Source organism: Pelmatolapia mariae, linkage group LG6 (genome assembly GCF_036321145.2).
Source record: "Pelmatolapia mariae isolate MD_Pm_ZW linkage group LG6, Pm_UMD_F_2, whole genome shotgun sequence".
In the NCBI taxonomy this organism is placed as follows: domain Eukaryota; kingdom Metazoa; phylum Chordata; class Actinopteri; order Cichliformes; family Cichlidae; genus Pelmatolapia; species Pelmatolapia mariae.
This window is the reverse complement of record NC_086232.1, coordinates 31,028,057-31,045,035: the sequence shown is the minus strand read 5'-3', so window position 1 is coordinate 31,045,035 and position 16,979 is coordinate 31,028,057. Positions and strand designations below refer to the sequence as shown.

Below are 16,979 nucleotides of genomic sequence, written 5' to 3'. Positions count from 1 at the left end.
ATCCCATAGTCCAGCCAATAATGCGATTCACATTCGTATACGCAGCCAATCAACGTGGTTGACAGGCTATGACAGCGTCCTTATGTGCCGACACTGGAGTTTTAGCTAGCAAAGCAGGGTGGCTGATGTGGAGTGAAGCCACGTTAATGACAACGTGTACAACCATTGGAGATGTGAGCAGGACAGACGGAACAATTGACGGAAAAAGTGTGGACTATATACCAGTTTTTAAATTGTGTTGATAGGCCACGTAAAACCAGAGTTATAATAAAAATATCTGCAATGTTTGGTTTTCTTCCTGAATACTGTCGTTGTTTATATTTACTGTGGGAAGAAACGGTAAAAACGGCATTTTATAAGAAAAAAGGCTCGAAAGCGCTCTCCACCTGTGAGCAAAAACAAACCCGCCACCCCCCTCTCTCTTTCCTATTCGTCCAAAAAAGTACCATGTCGACCAATCAAAAAATGGTATGGCAACGTGGCATCTAGTTGTTAAGAAAAGGGAGGAAGTTTTAGGAGTGACGGCGGTGTTCTGAGATGTGAGAGATTTGAGACGTTTAGCGCAAATCTTGTGTAGTTAGTGTGTAGTGTAGTCAATAGTTTTGCTGTGTGTGTCAGAACAATGAGGCGACTGCTGAATGTTACAGGTGTTACAGGAGTGATACATCTCCTGTTGTCAGGCCTGCAGGTATCAGGCTGTTGTTCTCCTTTATCTCATAGTGGGCAGAAATTATTTTTTGGAGTGGCACAAATAATTTGTGTGGCATCAAATTTGATGCAGAACAGCTGATTGTTCTGTAAATAGTTTTAATAGTTTATTTAAAAATGCCTTGGCTGCATTAAAAAAAATAGCTGCAAAAAACTTTGTTGTTTGCCAAACTGAGTTACTTTTTTGAGGAGTAACTATATAATTAATTGCCCAGCATTGGTCATTATATACTGTATTTGCAGACAGAGAGTTACATGACTCTCTCGCAGACCACAGACTCATACTCATAATACAAGTCAGAGCTTTATAAAAAAGAAAAAAAAGAAAAAAGAAAGTTGTGTTTTTGAAATTGGAGTTCAAGTTATTTTTACTTCCAGTAGTGTTAACATACTACACAGGCCAATGGCTAGATTTCTTTTTACATTTTCATTGTAAATGAGCTAAAGCAGTTTAAAAGTAGTCTAACATAAATGTAAATGCTGTAATTTGATTATTTTAATAAACCATGTAACTTGGATGGATTAGATGCTGGCGTGACCACAGTGCACACGTTTGATGTCGCTCACAGTGGTCCAAGGGATCGCTCAGGGAGTTTGTGTGTTCGCTCAGACACATGAAAAATTAGAGGGAACATTGATTACAACTGCCATAAAAAAAGAAGAAGAAACAGAAAAAAACAGAGGTTGGCAACACTACCTGGTAAGTTTTTTGTTTTATAGTCTTTTATTAATATGTACTAATTATAGAAGTTTACTGTGTAAGTTTAGTCTGACAATGGCAGCTAGTTGTTACTCTATAAAAGTAAGCACATGTGTATGTTTTCCTGTTATTAATTAAATCTGTCACTCTGGTGGTTACTTTGGTTAGCCATAGGTGTGTGTGACACCATGCATACAGCAGAGTGTAACTCCGTAGCATATGTTCATATCATCACAGGCGCAGCAGTTGTCTGCATTCTTATCGCTTTGTGGGAGTAGAGGTGTGTTTCCCCTAGACTGTTTCAGTGAGTTAACTAAGCACTGAATTCTAAATAGATCAATTACAAGTTATATTTGTACACTTTAAATTTGATGGTTTTAATCGTAATTTCGCATAAAGTTGCTAAAGTTAAAGTTGTTAGCTAGCTTTCTTTTAGCTAGCAAACATTCCTCGCAAATAAGAGAGTACATTGTCAGTTTTTCCACTTATAATCAAAATTTGTCCCTTGTCAGGGTGGATTTGGTTAGCTGATAGACCATGCAGACAGCAGAGCATGTTCAATTTGTACCTGTATATGTTCAAATTAACCAGTCAGCAGCTGCCTGCATTTTTCATCATGGTGTCAGAGTAAATTTGTGTTTCGACAAGATGGTTTTGGGTGAGGTAACTAATTACTGACAGAGTGAAATGTGGTAAATTTATGCCTGAATAAAAGTATTTCTCTCAAATGTATTGATATTTTAAGCTTTACTGTGAACTCTGCCTGAGGTTAAAGTTAGTTGACCTAGCAAAAAAAAACAAAATTGTGTGTCTGCACACACAACTTGCATTCTTTACTTTCTGTAATAGTAAGCATAATGTGAAGTGTGGGATTGTGACATGTCAACAGTGGTCTTCAAATAATTAAAAAGAAAATTCTCTCACACATTTGGATATGATACCTTTTTACAATTTTAAACTACAGTCTGTAGATTTTTTTTTTTTTTTTTTTTTTTTTTGAAATTTTAAAAATTTGGATTCATCTTTTCAGTGTTTCATTGTAGTGTTTTAGAGAAGGTTTTATACTTAAAATAACTTGTTAACTCAAAAGCCTCGATAAGTCTTTGCATTACCAAAGGTTGCAGTAAATTTCAAAATGCACTGGACTTGCAAAATTTGCAAATTTGAAACACCAAGAAGGAATGAGCTCTTGAAGCATTACAGGCTTAGACATAGCCATGGTGAACTGTTTATGCCTTGTCTATACTGGGATTGTTACTGCTCATTTAAAACATGGAGTACCTTGCAAACCCATTTATCAAGAAGCCATTCACCCTCTGATACAATTACATGTCTTGTCTTTCAAATGTCCATGTTGCTCTTTAAGCACATTTTCAACTCAAAGGGAATATTTTGAGCATACTGGGTACCATTTAAAAAATCTGGAAACTGTTGCTTGTGTTTTTGAAAACTGTAACTTCAAAACAAACATTCATGGAACATATGCTTCTCATAGGAACCGAAAACACAATCCTCACTCATTGAATGACTTCAAGCCTGAGCTGATACAGAGGTGTGTCAATCGTTTGAATACAGGAGATGATCCTCTTGAGGAACATAATGAAAATCCATTGAGTGAAGATGAAGCAAATGCAGAGGATGAAGAAATTGGTGAATTGCCTAATTTAACTGAGAAACATTTAGCCCACCTACTACTAAAACTGGAAAGTTTACACAATTTTTCTTGCAAGTGTATTGATGAGTTAGTTGAACAGTTACAATTCATTTCTTCCTCTGCTTCAGGTCCTATTCTAAAAGAGATTTTACAGTTAAGCCCAAAGAAGCATAATTGTGCCATTGATGATTTAGTGATTTCAGATATGGTTGCAGACCTCTGTCAGTGCAACCCAATCACATTGGCTTTTGGAAATAAAGGTCCTCTTTCTACCTCTTACAAAAGAAGCCAGTATTTCAAGGAGCATTTTTGTTTGGTGGAACCCACTGAGTATTTGCTTAGTGTTGGGGAACGGAGAAGTTTCCAGTATGTACCTGTTTTAAAGTCCCTGAATGAAGTCTTGAAAAAAAAGGAGATCCAAGATTTCCTTACACAGACCTCTGAAATGGATAATAGCTCTGAAGTACAATACACGTCATTTCATCATGGCACTAATTTTAAAAATAATCAACTGTTATCAGAAAAGAGTCCAGCCATTTCCCTCATTTTGTATGTGGATGAGTTTGAAGTGTGTAATCCACCTGGCACCTCAAGAAAAAAGCACAAAATTACAGCAGTGTATTGGGTTTTAGCTAATGTACCACCATTGCTCAGGTCCTCACTGACATCAATCTAACTAGCCATTCTATGCAAATCTGATGATATAAAACAGTTTGGTTACAGTGCTGTCTTTGAGCCCCTGTTGAAAGATCTTGCATGGCTAGAAGAAGAAGGACTTTACATTCCCTCGTTAGGCATATGTGTCAAAGGTACTATGTTTTGTGTTGTTGCAGACAACCTTGGTGCACACTCTCTCGGAGGATTTGTGGAGAGTTTCTCAAGTGCGTATGTCTGCAGGTTTTGTCTTGGAGAACGATCCCAAATCCAAGTAAGTGATGTTCGAAGTGGAGCATTTAGTCAAAGAACAATACAAGAACACAGGGTAAATGTTGACACTTTAAAAGGAGATACAAGTCAGTCTCACTGTTATGGAATAAAAAAACTTTGCCCACTGACCGAAAACCTAAAACATTTCGATGTTTTAACTGGCTATCCGCCAGGTTTGCTACATGATCTCTTTGAACCTTTGGAGTTAGCACTTTGCCTTAGTACCTTAATCAAGGGAAAGTATTTTACTCTGGATGAGCTTAACAAGTCAATTAAACAGTTTCCATACAGATGGGCTGATAAAACTGATGCCCCACAACCGATTCCATTGAATTTTGCAACAGAAAAAAACATCGGGGGGAATGCGCATGAAAACTGGGCTTTGCTTCGCCTCCTCCCCCTTATAGTTGGGGAAAAAATACCACAGAGTGAACCAACATGGCTGCTCCTTCTCAACCTTAAGGATATAGTTGAACTTGTCCTTTCATCTGTTCATACAGATTCAACCATTTGTTTTCTTGACAGCAATATTTTCAAGCATCGGCAACGATTTCAGGAAGCTTTCCCACAGGAAAGACTAATTCCAAAACATCATTTCCTAGAGCACTATCCACAACTCATAAAAGCTTTTGGTCCACTTGTTTTTCTGTGGACTATGCGTTTTGAAGCCAAGCACAGCTTTTTTTAAGCGGGTGGTGAGGTATACCCGCTGTTTTCGAAACATTCTGTTGTCTCTATCAGTGAAGCATCAGTTAATGATTGCCTACCATCTACATGGAAATCAAACAGTCCTGCCTTCTTTACAGGCAACAAAACTATTAACAGTGAATTTGACTGTGCTGAGAGAAGACATTAGGAAAGCAGTGGAAAATAAGTTCCCTGGGGAGTCAAATGTCCAGATAGCAAATACTGTGTGTGTTACAGTGGCACCAGTTACACCACTGGTGCCACATGTGCCAGGATGGATGTTGATCCATCCTGGCACATGGATCAACAGGTGGTCTGCCAGATTTTGTAGAACTGATTCAGATGATTGTAATTAATGGAAAAGTTGGCTTCATTGTGAAATGCTTAAATGCATGGTATTCTGAACATTTCAGGAGCTTTGAGTTTGAAAACACTAGAAGTGTTAAAGTTATTGAGTCCTGTGATCTGTCTGATATTATCCCACTGGCAGCATACACTGTAGCAGGGAAGCGTATGGTGACCCTAAAGCATTACATCTATGTGCCGTAGAAGGCACAGTAGCCATTTCAATACAGTATGGCCAAAGCTGCTTTGTCTTCCTTGTATTAGTTTATCTTTATAGCTCAAATGGTAATGTTGTGGATAGTAATGTTTAATCAATAATTAGACATTTAATAGTACAACTATCTTGCTCTGCCACAAGTCTGGAAGGCCTTTTACACATGACTGATCTTCTCTGCAGAAAGTGACCACTGGCTACTGATTTGGTACCTAGTTTCCAGGGTGATAGGAGGTACATTCCACCACGAGTAAAATTCAAAAAATAAATTCTGTTCTCTTTCAAACATTCGTTTTGGTGTCTCTAGGACAACGCTCTCTCAGCGTTGTCCTCAGAAGCCTCTATATCATTACTCCAGCCAGCATTGGCTGGCAGTCGTTACGCTTGCGTCAGGGAGGGGCCACCCTCCTCCCTATAAAAGGGTGTGACGCAGCGTCACCCATCATTTAATTTCCTCTTCTCGCTTCTTAGAAACCTCATCTCTTCTGACTGTGAACATGACTGCTAGCTTAACTGTCCACGTGAGCAAGCTAACACCTTGGTCACCGGGCGCTAGCACGGCTCGCGTTTCGAGTCACCTGCTCTTCACCACAGAGCCAGGTTGGAGAGTGTGTTAGCTGCCACCACGCACCTAGCACAACAGCTAGCTGACCAAGCTAACTGTCTTTGCTACACACGGTCACCAAGCCAAGTAGCACAAGCGCTAGCCACCACACTAGCTCACCATAGCTACACGACCGAGAGAAGAAAAAAGAAAAGATCAGCGTTAGCTGTCCAGCTATTCCAAGCTAGCTACACCAAGCTTCCTCAATATGGCAGACTGCAAACCGCTGCCCAGAATTTGCCCCTGCAGTTGCAAAATCTAAGGTTCAGATACACATGACGCTTGTGTGATGTGCCTCGGGCTGCAACACGCCCAAGCGGCTATTTCCACACCGGGTTCGTGCGAACACTGCGCTCGCTTTACCCTAAAAAGCCTTCGCCGAAGGCTAGCCCGCCAGGCTAGCCTGTCAAAGAAGGACCCAATGCTGTCTCCAATCGGCCCACCGATGGAGCACACTGAGTCAGCCACACCAGGCACCAGCTGGGGAGACGAGATGGATATCGTCCTCCCGCTGGTGGACGATGCCAAGGTCACCTGCGAAGCTATGTTGTCTGATTCCCTCGAGGCTAATGACGAGCTACTCAGCGAATCCTCTGAGGGAGCGTCGGAACATCTCGTCTCGTACGAGGATGACAACGTTTTCTTAGCCCCCGTCTGGTCGGAATTCTGTGACACAAGGGGCCGATTGTGATAACCCTGGCACACAGTCCCGCAGCATGGAGCTATTTGACGTTGCAAAACCGGCAGCAACCAAGTTCACTTCAAGTGAGCACGTTCGGAAAAGTGTGTTCTGCCTCCATCTTTCAGCGCCTGAGACTCGAGTTGGATCCCACAGAGCACATTTCAACAAAGAGACGATGAGACACTGTTCAGCTGAGTCAAGCATGTCACAGTCTCACGAAAACACACTGTTCATTAAAAACTAACACGTTGCATCCAGGCATGTTGCCAAGATCACGGGAAAAAGGTGTGAAAAACACAGAAAATATGTTGAAAAACATAATGCCGTATGTTGTAAGTTGAGTTAAAGATTCGTGGCAAAAAGAAAGTTTGATTTTTAGCACAACAGATTTCATTTGGCACATTCGCGTGGTAAGCAATGCGGCTGGTTTCTTCAGATGACTGGACTGCCCTTTTGATTGTACTGTACAGCATACAGGGCCTGCAAAGTCCCACACCCAATATCCACAAAAATTGGTCTACAAAGACATGAGGGACTAGGCTTCTAAAACAGGCCTTGATTGTGCCACGTGGGACAAGAAAGCATCACTCAAGCTAACCATTCCTCCATCTTTAACTGATAAAATCCACTTTCCATTCATTACCCTTTATCATAAACACAAGTCTACAGGGAAGCCAAGCTAAGATAAAAAAAAGAGAAAAAGAGAGAAAAAAGAAAAAAAAAGAAAAACATAATGCCCCCACACCCCCAGACACCACCGGGGTCGATTCCCTCAGTGGTGTCCGGCTTCATGAACGCTGGTCAGGCGCGGGCCGCCCGTGCATGTGCCGTCGGGTCTGGCCCGCAGGACCAGTTTCCACCACAAGAGGGAGCCAAAGCCCTGTCTACTGTGGAGTGCCTGACTTTGGGCCCGCTGTCAGCAAGAATAGAGAGATGGCAAGCTCTCGCTGCGCCAGAATGGGTTGTGAGGACATTAGAGCGAGGCTATCGTTTGCAATTCGCAACCAACCCTCCCAGATTTCACAGAGTTATTTTCTCTCTTGCAAAAGGCGAATCAGCCAGGATCCTGCAAGAAGAAATAACTACCTTGCTATCAAAGGGAGCAGTACGAGAAATACCCCAGGAGCAGAGCCAATGCGGCTTTTACTCAAAGTATTTTCTCGTGCCCAAGAAGGGAGGGGGACTGCGTCCGATACTGGACCTACGAGCTCTGAATCAGCATCTGAGGTCATACAAATTCAGGATGTTGACGACCACCACTCTGCTACATGTAGTGCACCCAGGCGATTGGTTTACATCAATAGACCTGAAGGACGCATATTTTCACATCCCTATTTACCCGCCTCACAGAAAATTCCTGCAATTTGCGTTTCAGGGCAGAATGTACGAGTACCAGGTCCTGCCGTTTGGTCTCTCATTGAGCCCTCGGGTATTTGTGAAATGCACAGAGGCAGCCATAGCCCCACTGAAGAGGCGTGGCATCCGCATAGCAACATACATAGACGATTGGCTGCTGCTATCAGATTCAGAAATAATGGGAAGAGACCACACCAGGTTGACAGTGGATCACCTGATGGCTCTGGGTTTCACCATAAACTACGAAAAGAGTGTCCTGCAGCCAGCTCAGCCCATATGGAAAAGAAATAGTAAAAACTTATAAAAGACTTACATAAGATGTGGCCTACTTCATACAGTGAATCATATAAGGCTTATATGATTTACTCATGAAAGTGGCCACTTTCTCATTACTTTCATATATTGTTTTAGTAAGTATCCAAAACATACAAGTTTCATTTATATGATTTTTCAAGGGATATTATATCTGTTTTCACTCTTGTATGCTTTTCATACAAGTTTCACACAAGACAGATACAAACTTTATAAGATTTATATATATCTTTTCCATATGGGAGGCCATCTCTTTCATAGGAATAGTTCTAAACTCCACCTCGTACAGAGCGTGTCTTTCTGTGGACAGAGTGAAAAAAATGCTATCACATGCCGGCATTTTTCAGGTGGGAAGATATCTCCCATTCAGAAGATGCCTGCAGATGCTGGGATTAACGGCGTCTTCACTGGCAGTCATTCCACTAGGCAGACTGCATATGAGGGAGTTTCAGCGATGGGTTGCATCACTGAGACTGAATCGAAAGTGCCATACCCACCACCATATCAGAGTGACAGCAGACTGCGCTGCGGCACTCCACTGTTGGAGAAATCCCACATTTTTCACTCAGGGGGTGTCACTGGGGGCTGTCACAGCCAGAAAGGTGGAGACCACGGACGCGAGTCTCACGGGCTGGGGTGCCACTCACGAGGGCAGAGCAGTGAGCGGCAGCTGGGACTCACGATAGATGGGTGCTCACATAAACTGGCTAGAATTGCTAGCAGCGTTTCTAGCACTGAGACACTTCCTTCCCCTGTTAAGAAACCACCATGTTCTGATCAGAACAGACAACACCACTGTTGTGGCGTACATTAACAGACAGGGCGGGTTATGGTCCCGTCCTTTGCACATGCTGGTTCGCAGACTGATCATGTGGAGCAACATCAATCTGTTGTCACTGAGAGCTACTCACATCCCAGGAGCTCTGAACTTGGGAGCAGACTTAATGTCCAGGGGGAACCCGCAGTACGGGGACTGGACCCTGCACCCACATGTGGTGACCCAAATCTGGACCCGCTTTGGCCAGCCACAGGTCGATCTGTTTGCCTCGAGGGAGAACGCTCAGTGTCCACTGTATTTCTCCCTGAGGGACCAGGAGGCTCCGCTAGGGGTAGACGCATTAGCTCACAATCGGCCACATGCTCTGCTTTATGCGTTCCCTCCACTGGCCTTAATTTCTCCCACTCTAACCAGAGTGAGAGAGCGAGGGCTAACAATGACATTGATCGCCCCAAGGTGGACGAGGTCCCATTGGTTAGCGGAGTTTACGCCCCTCTTGTGGAACGAACCTTGGCCTCTCCCTCTCCGACAAGACCTAGTCTCCCAGGCCAGGCCAGGGGGGAGATTTTTCACCCTCACCCCGAGCGCCTCGCCCTGTGGGCTTGGCCCGTGAGAGGTTGAATCTGAGTACGGCAGGACTCCCCCAGGGTGTTATAGCCACTATTCAGAGTGCTAGAGCCCCCTCCACAAGATCATTGTATGAGAACAAGTGGAGGGTATTTGAGGAATGGTGTGGAAAGTCTCACACTCTCTCCTTTCAGTGCTCTGTGACAACAATTCTCCCCTTTCTCCAGGAACTGTTAGATAAAGGAAAGGCCTTTTCCACAATTAAAGTATATCTAGCAGCCATTTCAGCCTGCCATGTGGGCTTCGTCGATGGCCCAGTGAGCCATCACCCGCTAGTCTGCCGTTTCATGAAAGGGGCACGACGGCTCCACCCGGTGTCTAAACCTCTCGTCCCCACGTGGGATTTATCCCTGGTGCTGGGGGCAGTTTCACAGCCACCATTTGAACCACTAAACCACATGGAAATAAAAATCCTGTCTTTGAAGACTGGATTGCTCCTGGCTCTCACATCTGCGAAGTGTGTCAGCGATATTCATGCGCTTTCAATACACAAACTGTGCACCCGATTCACGCGGGATAACTCTAGCCCTTTGAGGTCCACACCAAGAAAAAAGCAATGGAAAAAAATTTTGTTTGTATTTCTTATTGACTTGGGTGTGTAATAACCACAATCAATAATTTTTTTTTCAATAGACCCTGTAGTTTTTAAAATATTGACGTCTACCAAATGGTTGAGATGTCACTTAATGGTAAAGGTATGAAATGTCATGCAAGTACAAGTACAGTAGATAATACAGTTGAAAAAATCAAATAAAGGGCCAAATTATAATTACATTAATAACAAAAACTATCCTGGGCATTTGATACAGTTTATTTCTAGTAGCATGCCAGTGAACATTGCTGTTTTCATTCCATCGAAGGAAAGTATTATATCAAACAACAAAATACATATTTTTTTAATCTGCAAATGTGAAAAATGTGCAACAGCACAAAATACTCACAGTCAGGCCACTTCTGATTGAATGCTACTGTGCAAAATAATTTTTGTTTAAAAAAAATAAAAAATTAAAACAGTGCAAATCAAGCAAATCTGCTTCTGGTTTTGGTCGTTGGGGTCTTAGGGTGCAGCATTTATTCTGTGGTCTTGGAGAGCTGAATCATGGTTGTCCAACTCTAGATGCTGGCATGTTAACTTGGTTCAGACATAGCCAGGTGGAAACCTTTTGAGAGCCGCGGTTTCTGGTCCAGTAGGGCACAGTCCCTCTTGTAGACCAGGTATTCAAGTCAAGGATGTATCCGAACAGTGGAATATACCATCTCCTTAACTTGCAACTTGTCTTATACAGGTGTAATATCATATCAGAAAGTAGTGGTGCAACGGATCACGGTTGATCCGTAATGTGAACCGATCCCACTCCACGGTTCGGCACGCACGTGATCCGAAGATTCGAAAAAGAAGAAAAAAAAAGTATGTGTATGGTGCGTGTGGTGGGTCTGTCAAGCGATAGTTATGGCCAGCGCTATAGCGGTCCAAGTGGAGGAGCAGAGGAGTTTGCGGTATTTAAGCAGCCCTTTGCTGCCCAATCCGACCGGGCTAAAGCTATTACAAAAGCTATTGGGGTGTTTAGCTGCAGACGGGAGGCCGTATTCCGTTGTGCAAAACAAGGGGTTTAAACTATGATGAACGTGCTTGAGCCACGCTATGATATCCCGTTCACGTCCACTTAAGTGGCAAGATCGTTCCAAGCATGTATGAGCAGGAAAAGATTTAAGTTATGGCTGAACTGTCCCAGGCATCTTCTGTTGCCCTAACTACTACAAATGGGTGGACCTCCAGGGCAACGGAAAGCCACGTGACCGTGACAGCTCATTATATCACAGCAGAGTGCGATATAATGAGCGGTATGTATTATTGTAGGGTCTGCCTTACAATATAAAGCGCCTTGAGGCGACAGTTGTTGTGATTTGGCACTTTATAAATAAAACTGAATTGAATTGAATTGAGTGGTAGATACAAAGCCTATATTATACTGCCCTATATTGTACCATAATATTTTTTTAATAATTGCGTGGAATGAGTCTTGAGTTGAATGTTTTTAACAGGCAAAAAATACTTCAATAAGTAAATGTTACATTTTTGTCTTTTTTCTTTTTTTGCTGATCCGAAAATTGATCCGATCGGAACCGTGAGATTTTTGATCCGTTGCACCACTATCAGAAAGCTTAATTCCTCCCATATGCTAATTATATACAAGGATGAGTGATGGGCATGGAATGGTGATCTTTGCATTGGACTCTTTGCTCCACCGTTTGACCGATGAAAGAGGCATGAACCCACAGGCATTGTTTAGAAGGTTGACACATTTCTTGTCAAACCATTTTATTGCAATCAGACCTTCATCAGACCTGTAATAACACGCTCCATGGCCCTTCTTCATCAGGTCTTTGTCTGCCATCAGGGGAGCTCCACCGGTGCAGTTTGGTCATACAGTACCAATGCACCTGAAACCCAAGGAGGTGTGCAAGTTCTGGACCAAGCTGAAACTTGTGAAGAGCTGAGGTTCTTTTATGGGGTTGCATAGTATTTTTTTACAACTTTGGCCCCTAGAGGTAGCTTCTGTTCCTTTGGGTGCCTTGAAAAGCGCTATATAACTGCAATCCATTATTATTATTATTATTATTATTATTATTATTATTATTATTGTTTTCACTGAGGGGAGCATTGAAGAATGTGGATCCCCCTTAATACAGCAGCAAGTCGTGGATGATGCCAGATGAACTTGCTTGGCAGAACAATTTAAAGCCCCACTCATCTGGTTTGTTGGCAATATACTGGTGGAGAGTGCCAGCCCTTGTGGCTTCATATGAAACCATGACCTCAAACACACTGTGGTTGAAGGTGGATGGTATCATGAGTATCATGCCACAGGACCATGTGATTTTTAGCCGTATAATTGTTTAGCATCCATACAGTAACTTGTTAAACATGAAATTATAATTTTGACAACTTAGTATTATTAATTTACCAGCTACTGTAATTTGATTAAAAGGTAATCAGTTGTGATATTTGTGATTTCCATATGTTATTCTTGATTTTTACAATATTTACTAATATTAACTCAGAAAGTTATAAAAATGACTTACTGAGGAAATTATTTCAGCATATTATTGCTGTGCTAACACTTAATGTGATTTATCAACAGCAATGGATAAACAAAATGGGTCTAGTGGTCTGATTTTATGGCAAATAATCAATTTTAATAACATTTAGGTTATGTTAGCAGTAGCACCATAAAGTGACAAATCAACCATTTGGTTGACCACTTTTTTAAAAAATTATTAAACATTTGATTTCACTTTTTTAATGCTGTCAAGTGACATCTGTTTAGTAAGTCCTCTAACACTATCATATATCAAAAAATTATATCTTCCTACCTTAGTTTCATCAAAAACACTCAAAATATGTTGGATGGTTTTTTTGTTTCTGACTTCCTGGTTGGGAAGGGATAAGAAGAGCCAACCATTTACATTCACAGTACCTTCTGGTGGATTTTTTGGCATTACACATGTAAGCCAATAGGTAGAAAAGACTCAATAAGGTAGGTCAATTTCAGTGAAAGCCTCAGTTAAATATAGGGCCTGAAAATGTGCTCCACCAATTGGTTGAGCAGAACGCTAAAGGGCTAGAGTCACACTCAGGCCAAATCCGGCCTTTGTGCCCAAAAATCCTTATCTCCAATGCACCCCATTGGAGCTTGAAGCTTTTTGCCCTCCTCCTTTCTCCTTCCCTGAACAGGAGCGCCTACATGCTCTCTGTGCAGTTAGGGCTTTGTGTACCTTTATAGAGAGAACGAAGGCTTTCAGGAGGTCGGATCAGCTGTTTGTTTCCTGGGCTAAACCACATGTTGGCAAGCCCGTTAGCAAACAACGCATTTCCCACTGGATTGTTGAGGCGATCCAATTGGCTTATTCCAGCATGGGTCTGCCCCCCCTGGGGGGGGGCTTCGTGCTCATTCTGCTAGAGGGATGGCAACCTCTTGGGCCCTTTTTAGGGTCGTCTCTATAGAAGAGATATGTGCAGCAGCGAGCTGGGCTTCACCTTTGACCTTTGCAAGGTTTTACAGGTTGGATGTCACTGCACCATCTCTAGCCCACACTGTGTTAAGTGTGGGTCCCCACGAGACCTCCTAAGTTGGCAGTCAGTCGTTCGGATGGGCTTATCTGGCAATACGGGAGTCTGCATATCCCCATAGTGAGACAAAGAGAACTTGAGGTTACTGTATTCCGTAACCCCCGTTCTCTGATAACATGAGTGAGGTGTCTCACCAGATCACCCTCCTTGCACGAAGCGAGGAAGAGGTGAGCTTATCTTGAATGACGGGTGACGCTGCGTCACACCCTTTTATAGGGAGGAGGGTGGCCCCTCCCTGACGCAAGCATCACGACTGCCAGCCAATGCTGGCTGGAGTAATGATATAGAGGCTTCTGAGGACAACGCTGAGAGAGCGTTCCCCATAGTGAGACACCTCACTTGTTATCAGAGAACGGGGGTTACGGAATAGAGTAACCTCAAGTTTTGTTTTTTGTTTTGGTTTTTATATAGGTACCTCAATGTCTCATCCTGCTAAACTTCGAATCATACTCAAAGAGCATAACATTCGAAAACTGGACTTACCACATGGAATCCCTGGAACAGTGGAAGAACTTGAATCTATTGTGAAAGAGACTTTGAGGTTGATGGGAAGTTTACTTTGCACTGTAAGGATGCTGACTTTGGAGAAGAATATTTTTCTCTGACATCAACAGGTGATATCAAGGACAAGGACACGCTCAAGGTGGTTCAGATTATTGAACCTCCCACAATTACTCTGACATTTAGTGATGTAGACAGTTCCTTCAAATCTGCATCAGAGACCTTGGTCAATGCTTCAACAATCTCAAAGACATCAATCTCAGAGACACTGAGTGTGTCCTGTGGCACCAGTTGCTCTCTGGATCTCAGGATACAGTAATTCTTTCCTCACTTGAACATTTAAGTCGGCGTTTACAGCGCTGGCCGCCTACCAATTTTTCTGTTCCTTGCTTTGCTTATGACACAGAGCTTTTACTTGCTTCAGGAAAATGAAACTTTCAAAAAGGATGGAACTAAACTTAACTTTACTCCACTTCTTCCAGACATCCTTGAGAAACTGGCTGAAACGATCTTTCAGTATGTTGCCTGCCCAACATCTGCACAGTTAGCAGATGTAGCTGAAGCACTTGTTCGACAACATCCTTGCCTTAAAGAACCGGGATCCTATAATGGATGCTATGGATGGCAACAAAGACTGAAATATAAAATGGGCAATTACAGAAGTAAACTCAGAGGGCTTGGGTGCCCCGAGCTGGATGTGAACTCTCTCAAAAGAAAGCAAGCACATGAGAAGACACCTTTAAAGAATCTCAAAAAGCCAAGAAAGGCTGTGAACTATTTGCCACCTCACCCACAAGGAGAAACAGAGGAAAGTTTGGAAAAGGAAAGATTGCAACTTCTTGATGAAGTGAAGAAGAGGAACAACTATCGGATCATCAGTGAAAAAATGACCAAAACATTCTCGAATCGCAGACAGGAAGTTGTTAATCTGGCACCACCTGTGAATTACTTTGGAAGTAGATGGCCTGCGCTTTTTGATGCAGCACAAGTGATTTTATTAAATAATTTATGGGATAACTTGTAATTGTGACATTGTGTATTACATTAACACATTGTACTGTTTAATTGTGTCTTTTTTTTATTTTTTACAGATAAATGACGAATTCCAAAGGATCACCACTGTTAACTTGGAAACAACATTCATGGCAAAACTGGACCAGAATTCCACAAGAATAATGTCCCTGGTCTCTTCAAAATGTGGTGCTGTGAAAATTAAGATTGAGCACATCAGGAACATGTTGCAAGAGGTAAGAAAAAGAAACTGAATATAACTGATAATCTTACACACCTTAAAAGTTAATTATCTAATTCATTATCTCAGGAGCATTGTTGGCTATCTTTTACTGAAGAGTGAATAAGTGAACATCAGAGGTAGACAGAGTAAAAATTTGCTAAAGAAAACATCTCTCAAAATATGTTTGTCTGTTTTCTTTGTTGTAAGAGTCAATAATATAGTGATGTATTTGTAACTTGGTAACTCAGATTCAAGAGAAAAAGTAAAACTGAGATGCATAAGTATTTTGCACCTCATAAGTGAGTTGCAAAGACATTAATGTAACTTTTGGTCACATAATTGCAAACTGAGGTGGGTACATTTAAATAGGTACTTTCCATGTCACAGGTAACTTGAGAATACATTAAGGTAAGTATGGGTCATATTACAAATAATGTGAGGAGAAAAACCCGAGGTAATAATTTGGAGTGTTACAAGTATCTTCATCAACTGCACAATAAACGTTTATGAGGAAGACAAGTTACACAAATACATTAAAGAGGGTAGATAGGAGATTTTAATGTTTTAATCACATCATTACAAGACTTGTCCACAGGTGGCTTTTTCCAGTTCTGCATCACATATCTCACATATAACGATTATAGTTGAATCTTTAGAACACAACTCAACAAAAACTATTTGAAATAGTCTCCAAATTTAGGTTACATTTACTTTCACTTATCCTACTGCTAGCAAAGGGTGCATTGAAAGCAGACCAGTATGTAACAGATTAAATTCAAGTTATAAAAATTAAATCGTTTATTTGTTATTTAAAAAACATTTAATCAATAATTAGAAAAACGCTAGTCCTATAAATGTAACATGTTTGACTTTTCGCCTAGTAACCTTTTTTTATTCTCCAGAGTTTGGTGGAAACAAGAAGAGAGGTTGCAATCCGTTGCCTGATGGTGTATCTGAAAGAGAAAGAGGAGGATCTCTTCAGAGAACAGCTGGTAGGTAAATCTCATATTGTTTTGTGTTATATTTTTAAATGGCACATAAAATACCGACATGTTTCCTTTTAACCTACTTGCCAGGATGGTGAAGAACAGTTCCCAGAAGAAGTGGTAAAGATCGTAGTCACCAGACGTGCAGCAGTGTCTCTTCCAGCCTTCACTAAAATTGTGATTGAAGGAACAGCTGTCCTGGAAGACCTTGATGTGCCCAGAGCATGTGCCTTAATGGTGGGACTTATATATGCTCTCAATCTGAGCTACCCAAAACAAGTAAAGAACACTCTAGAGGTATTCCAGAAGGTGTTTCTGAAACTTGATGCCCTTAAAGCCAGCCCACGGGTAATGTCTCTTAAATACAAACCTCTGTCATAAAACAAATAGAATTTAGGCTGCAATATTCAGATGTGCTTCTTCTTGTGTTTTTTATGCAGTCTTAGACAAGTGTAATTTTGAGAGTTCATAATATGTATAACCTTACCTTTGGATTGTTGCGTTGTTAAATATTAAAATGTTTTGTAATTTT

At 41.7% G+C, this 16,979-nt stretch overlaps 1 protein-coding gene across 1 annotated transcript; it reads left to right on the top strand.

Annotated features, from left to right (window-relative positions):
* The first annotated feature begins 14,071 nt into the window (after positions 1-14,071).
* On the top strand, positions 14,072-16,828 carry si:ch211-166e11.5 (uncharacterized). The gene is made up of 4 exons (XM_063475400.1): positions 14,072-15,215; positions 15,319-15,474; positions 16,364-16,453; positions 16,538-16,828. The coding sequence occupies exons 1-4, from the start codon at positions 14,625-14,627 to the stop codon at positions 16,826-16,828; spliced, it is 1,128 nt and encodes a 375-aa protein (XP_063331470.1). The 5' UTR covers positions 14,072-14,624.
* The last annotated feature ends 151 nt before the right edge of the window (positions 16,829-16,979 follow it).